Source organism: Melanotaenia boesemani, chromosome 9 (genome assembly GCF_017639745.1).
Source record: "Melanotaenia boesemani isolate fMelBoe1 chromosome 9, fMelBoe1.pri, whole genome shotgun sequence".
NCBI lineage: Eukaryota > Metazoa > Chordata > Actinopteri > Atheriniformes > Melanotaeniidae > Melanotaenia > Melanotaenia boesemani.
In genome coordinates, this window is record NC_055690.1 from 21,148,803 (window position 1) to 21,165,372 (window position 16,570).

The following is a 16,570-nucleotide window of genomic DNA, read 5'->3' on the forward strand; positions in this document are numbered from 1 at the left end:
GGAATGTTGCAGCTCACCTCATCTCCTCCGTCCTTATAAGTAGACTGAGGGTGAATGTCTGACTCATTAGCTAGAATACACTCTTCTTTTCTTCCTTTTTTTCTCACAAGGTAGCCTACATAAAGAAATCTATCAAGGACAGGTCTGATCAGCTGTGGGCTCTCTGGGGGATGATGTTTGACACTATCCTTAAACTTGTTCATTTTCTGTATGATGAATTGTAGTTACTCTTACGAATTTGAAAGCCATCTAAACTGGCATATTTGAACATTTCTGACTCAAATTTGAGCCGTTTTCTTTAAAGTCATGTGCAAGATACTGTTTGGGGCCTTGGCTTCGTTGCATGTTCGTAAAAACTGTGTGCCAGATCAGCTGTCCTCTTAGGAGCCACCGCAGCCTCGCAGAATGAGACTTGATTGTCCATGATCTGTGATCATAAAAGACCAATTAAACAATTGGTCTTGTGGATTAAGCCTCTACCACTATTACTGCTGGCACTGCTAACCCCGTCTGATTTGTCTGGAGCAACAAGGCTCTAAACACGCAGGAAGGGAGTGTAGGAAGGGGTACTGAGAATGTTTCTATGGTAACCCCTCACCATCCTGTTTTCTCTTAGTGTCGTCATGGAATTATTAGGAGATGCTGATAGTTGCTAGGCACCCTCTGTATCAGTAATCTACCTTTTAGAGCATTTTCTAACTCACTGATTAAAAAGTAAAACAGAAATTATGTTAGCTGAAACTATGACAACAAAATAGCACAGTAGGCCATCTATTCTAATGCTGACCTAGCAGTGATCTCTCAGATGTCCTCTATGTCTTTTTTTAACTTTTGGGCCTTTAACTCTCTGTTTACAAGTCTGAACAATTTTATTTCTGTGCACCAATCATCTTAGCTTCATACACCTATGTATATGTATAGGTGATGATGCTAGTATGAACAGATTAAATATGTAGCCTAGGTACTACAGTCAGTTCATGCATACATATAATTTCTACAAAATGAACCATCTGATATGACTGAAAAGCTTGTCAGCTCAGTGCAATTAGACATGATTCTTACTTGCTATATTGTTTGAATGGTTAGCAACCCGGCAGGAGTGTGTTAATGTCAGGGATCTAACTCTGATAAATGGATGTTTTTTTGTTTCTCCCTCTCTCCGTCTTGTCTATGAGGCTGGCAGAGTGTAGGCGGCCATACCAGCTGGGATCATAGGGATGGAGAGGGCTGTTTGCTCACTCTGCCTGTAATAAATTTATAACACCTCCCAGTGTAAAACAGTCCAAGATGCTTACACTGTGTTGTTTTTACACTATTAGAAGAATTTGAAAGTCAGCAATTATTGTTCCAAAACCATTTGGATTTTACTTAGTATTTCGAAGTTGGTCAGTTAATTTATCTGAGGAATTTATTAGTATAATTGTTCATTTATTTTATGCTAATTGAATGTGGCAGTCACTTGTTTGGGTTTTTTTTTATTTACATTCAGTCTCAGAGAAATGTCAAACTTTAAATCACTGAAGCAGAAATACAAATTCAGCTTCTTTCAGTTTCTAAACTTATGCTTTCAGATCGCGGTTTGTGGTTACTTTGCAGTTCATTAAAGATTTGCAACAGTAAAATGAACGGTGTAGGTCAGCAACCTTAATGAGGCTGAAAAGATGAAACACATGCTGTTATGTTTGTAGGAGGTCTCTCTTTCCCTCCCTCCCTCTTTCTCTCTTCCTCTCCCTCACTCTGTGCGTGAGCGGCTGTTAGTGAATATACAGGGATTGTTAGCGAGACCCAGCCAGGCATCTGTATTATATCGGACTCATTTAAAGAGTGCTTTACTTGGTCCGTATAGGAATTTAGATAGACAAGTTATATCAACTGACAGTTATAAATCAACCCATTTGAAGACTGAAGTCATCCCTGAGAGTAAGAAATGGACTGTCACAATGTAAGTAGATGCTCATTTGAACTTTTTTTAGTATATACTTTTTTTGATCACATCTTAGTTTGTTTAGTAAATGTGCATATGGTTATTTGGTTATTCTGTTGTTTTTCTACTAACTAATGGTGATAACTAGTGGTACAAGAGCTGTCATCTGCAACTGTGTGCTGTCTTTCCTCTCTCCTAGAGCACAATGCATTGTTCATTTATCAAATTATAATTTTTTCTGAAAGAGGCAATCACTTGAACACCTGTTAAAAAAATGAAAAAAGAAAAGCTTTTAAACTATTTTCATCAAGCATGGATAAATCTCAAGCATGAGATTTCTAAAAATTAGAAATTTGTCTTTGTAAAATTAAGTCTAAGGACCTCTGAGGTAATAAATAAATTAGCATCCCCATGAAGGTCTGTTGGCAGAAAAATCCACTGCAGCAGTGTCTCTAGATGCTGTGAAAGTGCTGGTTGCTGGCTGCTCAGTGAGCAGTCAGACAGAGAGGCTAATGAATGCTGGCCGAACAGGTGGGTGGTCACACTCCTACACTGGAGGGGTTTCACTGGAGACATGATGCACTGCTTCACCAAGATAGTGGGATGACAGTGGGCTGCTTTTGTATGAAATGTCAGTCTGTTTCTAAATGCAAAGCAAAAGATATAGCTGATCCGTGTTCTCCGCACATATTGAATAAGAGTTTACATAATCTGTCGATAGCCTTCTCGCTAAAGCCACTGACAGTTTGTGACAAGCCAGAATTTCTCCTCTGCCCACCCCATGTTTCCTTTGGGACAGTGGATTCTCTCTTGTCAATATCTGAGTGAGTGGCTGGTGTTGACTGCAGCAATATTTTTGCTGGGTAAAGCGGTTTGAGCAAATGTTGCAGAACAAGAAGTTGTTTTTTTGTTTTTTTCAAAAGATGATCTTAAACCTAGATCTTTTTAAACCCTGAATTCAGCTTAAAATTGGAAGAGTTATTTATAAACACTCACAACCATTTCTGATAAAGCAGACTTTTATCAGTTATTTAATCCAGATGATTTAAGGTTTTTTTTCTCTACCTTTGCCACGACTCAAAGAAAAAAAAAAGCAATTGTAACTTCACTACAAAATCAACAGACTGTAATGAGCAGTGTGAGTGAGATAAAATGGAGAGGAAAAAGTGAGGCGTTGACCTTCCCACAGCCCCACTGAAGTCTTGTAATAAGTCTGAGCTGCTCTACAAGCACGACTCACTGTTAACTGACTAACTATTAAAAAGATACATAAATATAGATCTGATCAGCATATACGGTAAAGTTTACAAAATATGGTCATGCAATCTGTTAGTGTTGAAATACTCCCACTACTATTTCACAACGAAAACATCCTCATATGACTATAAAATCTGTTGTGATAAACCTCTACTACTTCCTAAAACTCTGTTGTCCTCTTCACAGGAGGAGTGCAGCCGGCCCCAGGAAGAAGAGGACATCATGGACATCCCCCTGGATGACCCTGAGGCTAACAGGGCTGCTGCCAAGATCCAGGCTGGCTTTCGTGGCCACATGACTCGTAAGAAGATGAAGCCGGAGGACAAATCGGAAGGGGAGGAGGTGAGCAGCACTGGGGATGTGCTCAACGGCAGCCAGGGGGTCTCAGGTCAGTGTTGTAGGACCAAGGGGTAAGAATAAGTCCCATAATGCTGTTAAAAAGGGCATTATGGCTAGTGACTGTACGTAAGGTAAGGGAAGCTCCTTTTATGAGCTCTTACTTGGTCACTTAAGGTAAGTGGTAAAAAATTAATTTAATTGACCACAGAAAGCATCTCTGGACTCTATGAGTAAAAGCAATATACTATTTCAATAAGCAAGCAAAGATTAGGCATAATCTATTTCCAGGATGCCCTGCATGTTGTTTGCTAAAGCTTTAGTCTTCTTTCTAAGCCGAACACACAAGCAAACTGATGTGCAGGAACACAGAGTTTTACTATTTTACACAGTAAGAAAATAATCAATTTAAATGCTATACATAATTAAATACATTTATTAAAGCCCCCTATGGCTTAAATGAAGTGTGATTAATGCAAGGCATAACTGAGTGACTCATTTAATTACCACAGGGTCTCCAGCAACAGATGATTGAATCTTTCGGTTAATTTTGCCGCTTAAAGGCTTGGATGAGTGTGCTTGTAGATGTGCTCTTAAATCACGAGAGACAAAAGATGTTCAAGTTCCGCTTACTTGGAAAATGTCAAGCTGCATTATCAGTGTACACACTCATCTGCTAGGTTTTGTTTTATATAACAGTGGAGGAAAATAGAAATGAACAAATACGAATATTTTCTTGTGCTCTCAAGACATCATTGCATTCAGATTTAGCTTAAATAAATAAAACATTCTGCAAGTGACAGTTGGGCATAGTAAAATTTTGGTGCCACTAGAAACTAAGTTTTAAGATTCTTGCCACCCAAAAATGTGACTGCTTCCTCTTACGCCTGCTTTATGGGGAGGATGTGGTTAACACAGTGGATCTGCATCAGTAATTCTCCCTAACCCAGTTGCTGGCTGCCTTGTATCTTTGGGTAGAAGAGGTATTTATAGCTCCAGGTGTATTAGGTACAGTATATGCCTAGAAGGGCCGAGCAGAATTAATGGACCTGTCTGAGCGGAACTGATCATTCTGAGCTCCTCCCACTGGGGGAGTCCCCCTTTTCACAGCAGAAGTTTTCATCAGTCTTGTCAACTATCACTGAGAAAGAAACTCTCAACACGTACAATTAGTTTTGGTTATATCTCTTAAGTACACACAATACACCTTTTAAATAATAATTAATTAAAGAGCAGTGCTGTGTGCAGTTAGTTTGCCACTCTGCATCAGAACCCTTAACCTTGACCACAGGAGGGACTAGAAGCTGTTCTTTCCAGGTTTTGTATTTGTTAACCGTGCTCCGCCTGTTTCTGTTTTTAGAGACAGGAAGATCGGGGGCAATAGAGAGAGACGACACATCTGTGCCGGAACAGTGACGCCCCTGTCCTGACCTGGTTGAAGAGAAGGAGGAGAAGCAAGGTAGTGAGAGATGGCTGGCATAAGCTGGCTAGGCTGGCTTTCAGGCACGCCTTTTTAAATCCCAGGAGTCATTTTCTTTTTGAACACAAAATTAGCAGTAGAAAATGAACAGTTTTGAGGGTGTGTTATGTGATTTTTGTGAACTTTAACACTCCTTCTCTGCTTCTTCAGCAGCCTCATCAGTGCGGATGTCTTTGACCCAGAATTTGCAACTCACTGCATGTACTTGTGAAACTTCTGGTAGTGTGCTAGTTTTTAGATGATGATCTGTGAATGTGAAAATGAATGTCTTCTAAATGCTAAACAGGGCTTATTTTGGATGGATCCGCGCATATTGTCTATGTAAACACCTTGTATGCATCACTTTGGTTATTGGTGGCTTTAGCTATTTATTTTGCATTGTTTCCTGATGTGCTTGTATCTTGACAAAATTATTAAAACTTCAAACTCACCAGAAGAAAAGTAGCTATGTATGTTGTATCTGTTTATTTTTATTTCTCTGATCATATATGTTTCCTTTTCACAGTTCCAAGCATTTTCTATGAATCTGATCTTCCAGAGCAATGCGCATGCAGTTGTTACACTTTTTCCAGATGCATTTGGTTCAGCTTTACCTTATAAGATCATGATATAATATGCTCTTTTGTTGTGTTGGTGGGTTTTACTTGTTTGACTTGTGTAAAATCAGGTGTGTAGACTTGCATTGTAAAAGCTTGTAGAGCCACTGTGCTTTAAAAGTAAGTCAATAGTTCTTTGCTAAACTTTGGTGTAGAATGCTGGCATTACACTAATAAATCCACCTTAAATATGAAGTGAAATGTCTGCTGCAAACTTAACTCAATGATGTGTTGAATTCAAACAGAACTCGTTATGTCACCTCTGTCTCTGTCCTTGAATTAAATGGGAAAATTAAGATTTTTGCAGAATGTTATGAAAATCAAAGCCTCTCAGTTTCCCCTGCAATATCAGCAGGGCTTTTATTTGGAGGCTGCCTTGAAGTTAAAACAGTGTTCTGTCTCCTTTGTGGTTCTCACCTATACAAGAAATCTCATGAATAATTAATAAATGTGTATTTAGCTTTAACTGGTAGTTGGACTAGACAAAGTTAGAGAGTTCTGAGCTGGAAACATATTAGAGAAGGCATTTTAAATAATTCTATTGTGCAAAGTTGCAGATTCTGAATGCATTCAAATGTTTTCATCATATCACCACCTGCACTATCATAAACACCTAAACCAAAGAGTTTACTTTTCAGGTATTTCATAATACATGCCGTATTGCAATCCAGCTATTTAAATCACAAAAGTACAGCACAATTTCTCTCTCCACTTGCCGAGGCAGTCTTGTTCGCTTTATGAGAAACAGGATAGTGCATCTTCAGTCTCCCAGTGCACCCACTCAGCCCACCCACACACATCTGAGCCACGCAGCACACTGCACAAGCTCAAACTGCACATGCATTCTCACACAGGAAAAACACAGCCCATACTTTAGCAAGCAGATATCACTCAAGTCACTCTTTCCCACTCTTATAACGCTCACACACACACGTCAATGGGCTGTGTCACCAGCTGTAGATAGGACAACCAACATCTTTTAAGAAGTGGTTTTGCAACACCGGAGTGCAAAGATTTCCTCCTCAGGCTGACATTCCTCCTCCGCCTCAATCTCATAAACATCCTCTATGGGTTTTATATGGACCTGTTCTTTCTTTTCTCCTACTCAGTCCCAGAGGTGCCATGGCCACGTTTGCCTGTCTCTTTAATGACTGTGGGTGAATAATCAATATTATGCACACCTCCAAACATAGCACAACACCCACTTGATTCTTTAGATTGAATTCTGATGGTGAAGAGAAAAGGTTTTAAAATAATAAATCTTAGAAATCTTCTCAGCATGGTAATAAACCTACATGTAAAGGAGTTTATTAAACACATAGTAGCCTTGAACATATCAGAGAATTTCATTCCTTTGCTTTACAGCTTGTTTGGTTAAAGCTGGTCTATTTTAGGCGTTTATCATAGGAAAGAACTGCTTGGTTGGCTCGTTCTACTTCTCAGACAGCTTGTCAGTGAGAAAAGATCTCCAGTCTCCTGGGTGATAATTAGAGATGAATAACTCAGGATAGACAGCAGGGGGCGCCATTATGCCCTATCCAGTGGTGTTCCCACTGGCCTCGCCATCTTAGGAGGGACTATTTAAGTAGGTTACACAACTGAGCAATAATGAGGGGATACAGATAAATGAACTTACAGGCACAGCTGCTTAAACACCAAATTAGCAGCACTCATACTTTGAAAGAAAGGAACCACATTAAAAGGAAGAAGAGATTAACATAGCATCATGTGTATCAAGTTTTATAAGATATGTTTTGCTGTTAAGAAAATATAAACCTTTGTGTCATTAACAGACTGAAACTCAGTCTGTTCTCTGTCTTTTGCACTCCTGACTGGACAGTGTCCCACATGATTTAGAGCGCCTTAGAGGATGAGAGAATTGAGGAGGTGCGGCTTTGAGAAAGGCTAGAGGTAAAGGGGAGAGGTTCCACTTTGATGGCCCACTGCAAAGAGCATTGGCCTGCAGCAGCTGTTCCCACAGTCTTGTAGCTATCTGACAACAATGAGATCCATTTATGCTGAGAAACTCCCTTTGATCTAAACAAAATTCTCTTAAAAAAATCATAAAAGGTTTTTTGAAAGTGGGTGAAATTACGTATTGTGCAGCTAACCCATCAATGCACATCAGCAAAATACCATGACAGCTCTCTGTTTCCTATGATGTCTGTTCCCATTTCAGCACCGAAAGCAGAATAACACATGACATCTTCAATGGAAATTAACAGTTAACACTTTTAACAAATTTGATTGACAACCCATTGGGAGTTTTAAAATTCGTGATGTAAATCATTCTGTTTTAGCACATTCTTCCTAATTTTCCCTAGGGAGCACCTGGTCATTTTTCTTTAATTTTCCAGAGCTTTACTATCAAACATGGCTAACACTCTTTTCATAGGATTCCCTCCTTCCTCTTAAACACAGGTAAATGCCTCAATGGAGTTTTCCCCCCACCTAGAGGACAACATAAGTAAAACCTTTTATTTTTACTCCATGTGTTCTTCTCTTGTGTAACTTGTAGATGGGTACAATACCTCACAACATGCAGCACAATGCTTCAAAATTGTATGTTTGCAGGTCAGCAACAGCTTTGGTTACCATGTAATAAACTGTATGTTTATTGTGTAGCTCCAGTCGAGAGAAGAAATTGAACAATGTGACGAAACTGGGCCAAAGAGGGGAGAAACATTTCAGTGCTTTAAATGGGTTCCTCTTAGTACTGTTAATGTGTCTGAAGTGCAGTTCTTTCTGTCAGCAACATAGCTGAACTTAATGTTGAGTTATTTCTTTAAATTACTCTTTAAAAGTTATCAGATACTTTAGCTGCCCCAAAGAAGCAAAAACAAATTTCTTGCTGAGCTCTCTTTTGACAAGACAAAGTTGAGTGGAGGAGCTCATCTACACTAAAGGCTCTGTCTCACATGAACGCACACACACACACAGTTGGCCGTTGTTGGCTGTGACTGGGGTGCTGTGGGGAGAGTGGGGCTCAGTGTGACTAGGCTGAGGCCAGTGTTGCAGGCAGTGGAGAGAGTGTTGTACCGCTCAGACGTGCCCAGGGTGGATAAACCATGCTCACTGAGCGGGAGAAAGGCTCTGCCCAGGACACAAGATGAAGGTGGAGAGGAAGACCTCCTCTACAGGCAATAGTTTCACTGAGATCCCTCCACTACTGACGCTCTTTGGCCTATTCCTCCTTCTCCTCCTCCTTTTCACAGGTGGGTCCAAATGTTTGTTAATCTATTCAGAGAAAAGTTGACTCTTCGGGAGACTGTTTTAGATGGCAACTAATCTAATGGAGTTTTATTACAATGCAAACAGTAAGCCAAGAAAAGGCTGAAAAATTCTAACATTTAGTTCATTCTGTGGCTACTGGACAACTTTCTTATTTTACTTTAGTTTTGTGTCACATAAATTTCAGCTCAAGTTAAGCTAATCCAGGTTAAGTTAGTCTCAGATGATTTTTCTTTTGTGTTCCATGCTTTAGCAGCACAATGGATTTCTTCATGGGTGGACTGAGCCCCATTTTAAACTCAAAAGTGCCTTTAGTGGCCATTGAGGGTGTGTGAGAGGGGGACATGTAGGTTAAAAGTGATAATTAAAAAGGTTTTGTGGAGGGCTGTGAATCGGGCAGGGCTCATTTAAGGGAAATGATGAACAGTTAATAGTTTAGAAATGTTTGTCTTGATTATACAACAGTACCATGAGCCCAGTTTACCCAACTAGGCCAGTTTTGGTAGAATCACTGAACCCTGTGTCTAGCTCCAGCTTCACCAGTGACAAAGAATTTCTCTCTCTAACCCTCGCTCACTCTTTTCAAGGGAGGAAACTAGTCCCAACAATCATGCCCTTTGTCTTATTGCCTTGGCAGCCCCTGTCAGGCAGACCAAATGGTTACCACGGCAATGAGGCAATGCCCAGCTAACTGCCTATCTGCAAAGAATTGTGAACAGTGCAGACTCTCTCTCTCTCTCTCTCTCTCTCTCTCTCTCTCTCTCTCTCTCTCTCTCTCTCTCTCTCTCTGTCTTTCTCTCTCCCTCTGCTCTCTGGGGTTGATCTCTCCATCACTGAGGACAAACAGTAGGATGCCCCTCACAGGCCTGCAGCCAATGTTTAGACCTCCATGTGTCCAGCTACAGCTGAGTTATAGGAACCTCTACTGTGAACATAATAGCTTTGCTTTGTTGGGTTTCCAAGACAAAGGTCTTGTAAAGGTAGAAATGTGGCTTACACTATAAAACCTTATCCCCATATCCTCGAGCACAATAACTGGAGAACATAAATCAAAATTAGTTTTTTATTTGTTCACTCCAAGGGGTCATGAGGAATTCCAGGGTGAGTTTCTGAGAAACAGATTAGTGAACATAAGTGTGGGCACAGAGGATGTAAGCAGCATATATAGCTTAAAGTAAGCCTACAATTTCTAAACGTTTGCGATTAAAGATGAAAAAACATCTCAGGGGAATGTCTTGAAGAATGATAGTTCCCAAAATCATCTTAAAGTGGGTGTCTATGAAGAATAGTAGAGATTAAATTGGCACAACATATTAGATGCTGTATATTTCTGCAGCCAAACATGGGGAATCATGATTTCTACCTTCTGTCTGTGCTACCTCTCCATTTATTTATTTCTGTTGGATATATGATCTCCGTTAACAAAAAGAATGGTTTTACTGCTTACATTGACAATTAAACTAAACAGAAAAGTAGATTAAAAAGCTAGAACAAACTATATCCTTTTTTTCCATTTGAATTACAATTGAAGTCTATAGAAATGCAGCATCTGCGCATTTAGATGACATAAAAGAATTTACTAGATATGTTTCATGTTGTCCTGTATCTATAATTCCCAGCAAATATGTTATGAATATGTTAAGCTATGTATATATTATGTTGTGTCAGGTAAACCTAGTGGAGTAACCCATGAGATTTTCATAAAATATAAATCATAAATCAGAGTTAGAGTATTGTCAATGCATAATTACTCTTTGCAATGTTTGATCCTGTTGTCTTTTCACTGTTCTGGCTGTGCATTTATGTTATCAGTAGCAGTAATGTATTTGTTAGCACTGCTGTGATTAGTGTGTATTTGTGGGATTTTGGCATCCTTTGATTCTCAGTTTTTCCTCTGCTCATATTGGCATAGCATCAAAAATTGCAAAGTGAGTGCTATTTGTTTACTCTGTGTCCTCAAACAACCCTCTCCTGTCACCGTATTGCCCTGTATTTGCTCTTCAGTTGGAGACCTGATCAATGTTTCTTCCTTTTTACAGATGAGGTTTCAACGGTCAATGTGACCACCCACATCCAGGTGGTAAGGGGCACGGTGGGTAAAGAGGCTCTCTTATCTGTCAGCTACTCCAGCATCAGCTCTGACAAGCCTGTCATCAAGTGGCAGCTAAAGAGGGACAAAGTGAAATCCATCACTGTCGTACAGTCCATAGGTACAGACATCATAGGAAACCTGAGACCTGAGTACCGCGACCGGATCCTGGTGTTTGAGAATGGCTCGCTTCTTCTTCACAATCTGCAGCTCTCAGATGAAGGAGCCTACGGAGTCGAAATCTCCATTACAGATGACACATTTACCGGAGAGCACTACATTGAACTCACTGTGGACGGTACATAAAGTGACTCTTTATTTAATTAGCTGGGACTGAAGTCAGAGCAGGGCACTGAAGAGGAGTTATGAGCTAAAAGTTGAAACATGCCTCATTTTGCCAAGAGTGAATGTAATTACAATACTGGAGTGTTTTAGGAGGTTTATACAGAGTGATTCACACATTTGTTTGACTCATCAGTTGTTGTAACAATGCATGAGGCCAAATGTCTTGTATATTTGAATTTGAATCTCACGCATGCTCTGCCTTTGTCCTCTTCAGTTCCTGTGTCCAAACCTTACATCCAGATGATGGCATCTTCGGTCCTGGAGTACAGTGAATACTTCAACCTCCACTGTTCTCATGATAATGGTACAAAGCCCATCTACAGTTGGTTGAAAGGGGGAAAGGTCCTGACCAATGACTCCCGTCTACTGCTTTCACATGACCAAAAGGTGCTGACCATCTCACGTGTTCTGATGTCGGATGACGATGTTTATGCCTGCACAGTGGAGAACCCTATCAGCAGCATGAAGAGCATACCTGTCAGGCTCACTGTTTACAGTAGGTGACATGTATCTACAGTACACGTTAGTCTAGCATATAAACATGTACAAAATTAGGCTCTCAGATGGGTTAAGGGATATAGATGAAGTAGAAATTGTATTTACAGTGAACTAAACATCACACTCATGCACAGTAATCATGAGTTATTATATTTGTATTACATTCAGTTGCTTATCTAATTATTTCTTTTAACACTAACCAGCCTGGAAATCTGTGTCAAGTTATGAAAGCTATGTACGTTTCAGCACGTTGTTCACAAACATCCATTTTCACTCGCACTTAGAAGCAATTATCTTCTCATGCTGCACAATACACAAGCATGCTGGCATCTCTAACAATGTTGTTTACAACGAGTGCAAATCCCGGCTGTGTTTGTAAGAGAGTTGGCTCAGAACAGCTCTTACTGGGCGCCAGTATAGAGGCACATGTCTGACAGAGAGAGGGAGAGGCAATCTAATCCAATGAATGGAAAGTTATTTATGAGGAGGGAAAAGAAAAAGAAGGCAGGTGGGGAGAACGCTTTGCCTCAGTGGACCTCAGTAATTCTGACTTCATTATTGCTGTAGTGTGATGAGCTGCATGAACGGACAGCCACGGGCCCTCAAACATGCTTTCCATTCCCTTTGCATGTATAACAGCACAGCACAGTCGCAAAGTGAATACTCCAATGTCCTACTTCACCGAATCCTGTTCATGCCAGTGCATTCTCAAACTGACAAGTAATGTAGAAGAAAGAAAAATGTTTTCATGCTCCACTTCCTGTCCATGTTTTATTTCCATGAGGGCACAACTCCATCTAACTCCACCACCCTAATTTTTACACCTTTGAAAGGAAAAGCAGAAATAGACTGAAAAGAGATTTGCATACAATGTTGTTAGTTAATTTAGCAAATAAAACTTTAAAGGTTCAATGATTATTAACACAAATCTTCATCTTTCTTTCTTTCTTTCTTTCTTTCTTTCTTTCTTTCTTTCTTTCTTTCTTTCTTTCTTTCTTTCTTTCTTTCTTTCTGTATCACTCTGGCTTAGGACGGAGCTCGCTATACATCATCCTGTCCACCGGGGGCATATTCCTTCTTATCACCCTGGTGACAGTATGTGCCTGTTGGAAACCCTCCAAGTGAGAACTGCTCTTTTATCTTTTTCTTCTTCTCCCTCATTTTGTCTCTTACTCTCTCTCTTGTTCTCTCCCTCTCATTGGCTTTGATATTGCACTTGATGATGTGGCTAGAATCTCAAGTAGCTCGGCAGAGTCACCATAATACCACTCTGAATGTAGGGTGGAAAATGTAAATTCTCTGTGCCAGTTAGCTTGTATGTATTTAACATGTATCTTTGGGTGTATTTAAAGCTGATAGGTTTTTGTTTGCTTTTTCTTTTGCAGAAAGAAGCACCGACCGGTCCCCCAAAGAGCTCCTGTTTATATGGAGCAAAGTGAAAATGGCCATGATGGCAAGCATTGTTCTTCAGTTCTTCCATATGCAACTTTATATAGTTCATCATATTTAATATCCTGTAGCATTCATTAATGAGTTTGTGAATTGTAATGCAACTTTTCAGCATGATGTCACAAAAATATACTGTATAATTATTATATTCATATATCCATCTTTTGCAGTTGATGTTGTGCCCAAACCATCTACACTAGATCGAAGAAGTCCAATGCCTCTTTATGTTCTCAATGAAGATGTGAGTTGTTTTTAATAAGTAATGTTTTCATTTAGCAGTTTTACAACAAGAAAATGAGACAAAGACTTTGCAACCACGCTGATGGCTCTGTGAGACTGTATTTAGCTGAAAACCATCATCACAATGTAAAAAGGCCTGCAAGGATAAATATAACATCCCAAAGTTAAAAAGGTACATACATAATGTATTATGTTCATCATCTTACTTTAGCATGCAAGCATGCACACATTTGCCCAGAAGTTTTGAGTACAGCTGCAGGCTGAATGTCAAAAACAGTTTTCAGAAAAATCTTTATATTAAAAAAGGAGACATCTGAAGCATTTTAGAGGCTCAGCAGAGAAGTTCGATTCCTATTTTGTGCCTGAATGACTATTATATTTTTTGCTGTAATCCATCTGTAGTGGTAGGGTGGTATTTTGGATCAGATATGACAGTGTTTAAGGGAATTAAGCTAGATGAGGATGATTAACACCATCCTCTCACACCACCATTCAGCTGACGTCATTCTAATTCCCTAATAATATTGGCCTTTATGTGCTAGAGTCAGGGAACCTTGAACTTTTATTCAGATTGATCCCATGAGGAACACGTATGTCAAAACAAAGTTTCATAATGATCCACTGGGTAATTATAAAGATATTGAACCAACTTTATAAAAAAAAAAAATCCCAGCTGATGTTATGGCTCAAATAATGACTTCATTCCATGAAAATTGTAAATAAAAAATACACATCAGGATGATTCTCTCACGTGTTTTATTTTCTAATTTCAGGAGACTCTGGAGCGTCTGGAAGAATGTTCTGGCAATGCTGTCAGTCAATCAGAAACTATTATCCCTGCCACGTATGCTCCAGTCCTTCCTCCTACCTCTAATAGAACCGAGAGGCCTATCTGGTCTGCCCCCCGTAGGTACCCTCGCAGCCCCTCCCCACTAGCACAACCTCTTCCACAGCTACTTCCAGCTCCCCCCCTTCGCCCTGTCCGCTCCCCTGCTCACTCCCCGGGCTCATCTCCTCGCAGTTTCAGCCCAATAAGAAAGGTCCGTCCTCCAGTGGGCATCCCAATCAGCCACCTGCCTGTAGAGGCTGAGTGTCCAGAACCCAGCGATCAGACTCACTGTCCGTCATAGCACTGATAACTGTTGGGATGCTAGTTCTCACCTGTAATATTTGATGTACATGTGTAGTTTGTTGATCTCCTGTTGCAGTTTGCCATGAGAGTAATGGATTACATGTAGAAGGTGAGAGAAGAGTTCACTCTCTACTAGTTTCTTCAGATTCTTTATTACTCATCTGCTGCTCTATGGCTTTGCACAGTGTGTCTGAGGTGTTTTGATGAGATATATAAGAAAAGTCATGTCCACCAACATGTAGTATGTATATGATGCTGAGACAGTAAGAAATTTCCAGTTCCAATATATATTTTGCCTCTTTTTGATGTATGAGAAATGTTGATATATACACTTGTAAATATGTAAGTTAATAGCTTTCAAAAAATGAAAGTGGTTTGTTTTTGTTGTGTCTGTTTTCTTTCAAACAGTAAAACCATGCACACTCTATTCTTATTCCACATTAGGTCACTAAATAACCTAAAAGAATAAAAACTATTGTAATAATTTGTATCCTGTCATCTATTTTTATAACAATAAAAAAAGCACAATTCACCCAAATGATCACTTCATGCATCATGTTCAGTCCCTCTCATAAATTTTACAGTAATAATATTTTGGTATAGTATTTAACATATTAAAAATATACAAAAACGGTTGAAGGTGTGACCTTTGACCTTTTTTGTAGGTTGTCAAGTAAGGCGAGGTTCTCGGACATGACTGGGCGTGTAATGCTTCTCTAGTCCACTAGATGGCACCCAAATGTTTTACTACTTATTTCAGTGCAACATCACACAAAACACTTCCAGCTTTTTTCATGAACTTTTGATCCCAAACATGGCCTTGGACTGTAGTAAGCCAAGCTATTGCTTCATTTTTTAATGTCATTTACTCATTGATGCCTCTTTGTTTTTCCTCAGTGAGACATGAATGAGCCCTTGATTATTAGTTGTTATCTAAACCATGAATGAATATTAGATGAATGTTGATAAATGATCAGTTTAAGCAACACTGTAATAATATAACCTTTCTACTTTATGTCCTGTATATTTAAATCAAAATAATTTGCCTTGAGAAGCTTTTTAATATGTACAAAATACTTAAAGATTTTCCCATCTTGCATTCTTGTGGTTCCCAGTCCATCTGTGTTGGCATGTTTGTGCATCAAATGTCTACACCACTGATTAAAGGCTCCAATTAGCTTTACTTTTAGCTTTTTATTTGTTTGCTTTGTACTGGAAAGCTGCTGCTATAGAATGACACTAAGTGGTTTATTAAAATTGTTTATTAGACCTTTATAAATGAGAAAGATTTTTGTTAATAGGGTTGTTTTGACTTGTGTTTTCCATTGACCCTAAGCACAAATACAATTTAAAAATCTTTGAAAGAACCTTCTTAAACTGATTGCTCTTTTTGATTGTAAATTATATCACTGCCTTCTGTTCATAAATTTAATTAGTTGTAGATCTTTCTGCAGGTGATTTTATCATTACTCAACCTTAACTGTCTTTTGCTTTCCCTGAATAAGCTTTTTCAGCTCCAACTGTATGTAAAAGTAATAATAATTTGATATGGGATGTATTTTATCCTCACTGCACAAGAAAAAAAACCCATTAAACAGCAAGAAAAAAAAAAGATAAAAATAAGTTGTGGAGTGGGTTTAGATGGAAAGAAGATATGCAACAAAGCATCTATACAAATTCGCCTGGTCTGTCACTATTATCAGGATAATGCGTTCCCTTCAGAGGCCCAGCTGGGCATCTTTTGTCATGAAAATATGCACAATTTCATTGATTGCTTTTATCCTGAGATCATCTTCCATCACTGAAGGTGTGAGTCTTGTGCTTGCATAACCACATCTAATCAGTCTTTTTTGATCTGGGCTTTTTGGTCTTTGTTCTATTTGGAACACCATTTATTCACTGAAACACAGACTCATGAATACACATACAGCACCATGGCCTCAAACAACTGCAACCAAACACACAATCACTTTTGGCTTGCAGCAAGTGGAAA

General features: G+C 39.2%; 2 protein-coding genes across 3 annotated transcripts; both read left to right on the forward strand.

Moving 5' to 3' along the window:
- The first annotated feature begins 1,734 nt into the window (after nt 1–1,734).
- LOC121646406 (neurogranin-like) lies at nt 1,735–5,788 on the forward strand. Of its 2 annotated transcripts, none has more exons than XM_041995345.1 (3): nt 1,735–1,942; nt 3,368–3,569; nt 4,878–5,788. In XM_041995345.1, the coding sequence occupies exons 1-3, from the start codon at nt 1,928–1,930 to the stop codon at nt 4,931–4,933; spliced, it is 273 nt and encodes a 90-aa protein (XP_041851279.1). In that variant the 5' UTR covers nt 1,735–1,927; the 3' UTR covers nt 4,934–5,788. The 2 variants fall into 2 exon arrangements, with proteins under 2 accessions (XP_041851279.1, XP_041851280.1); XM_041995346.1 differs by having other exon boundaries at nt 1,740–1,942; nt 3,368–3,523.
- Nucleotides 5,789–8,575: 2,787 nt separating this feature from the next.
- Nucleotides 8,576–15,061, forward strand: hepacama (hepatic and glial cell adhesion molecule a). Its single transcript, XM_041993991.1, has 7 exons — nt 8,576–8,808; nt 10,864–11,211; nt 11,473–11,754; nt 12,787–12,877; nt 13,142–13,209; nt 13,376–13,446; nt 14,219–15,061. Exons 1-7 carry the CDS (start codon nt 8,703–8,705, stop codon nt 14,573–14,575), a joined length of 1,323 nt encoding a protein of 440 aa, XP_041849925.1. The 5' UTR covers nt 8,576–8,702; the 3' UTR covers nt 14,576–15,061.
- Nucleotides 15,062–16,570: the final 1,509 nt, after the last annotated feature.

Bases quoted from the DNA above. Each gene is read 5' to 3' on its own strand.
- LOC121646406 (XM_041995345.1), top strand. The intron at 3,570-4,877 runs GTCAGTGTTGTA...TTCTGTTTTTAG, and splicing joins CGGCAGCCAGGGGGTCTCAG to AGACAGGAAGATCGGGGGCA.
- hepacama (XM_041993991.1), top strand. From the start codon at position 8,703: ATGAAGGTGGAGAGGAAGACCTCCTCTACAGGCAATAGTTTCACTGAG. The intron at 11,212-11,472 runs GTACATAAAGTG...TGTCCTCTTCAG, and splicing joins CATTGAACTCACTGTGGACG to TTCCTGTGTCCAAACCTTAC. The intron at 13,447-14,218 runs GTGAGTTGTTTT...TTCTAATTTCAG, and splicing joins TTTATGTTCTCAATGAAGAT to GAGACTCTGGAGCGTCTGGA.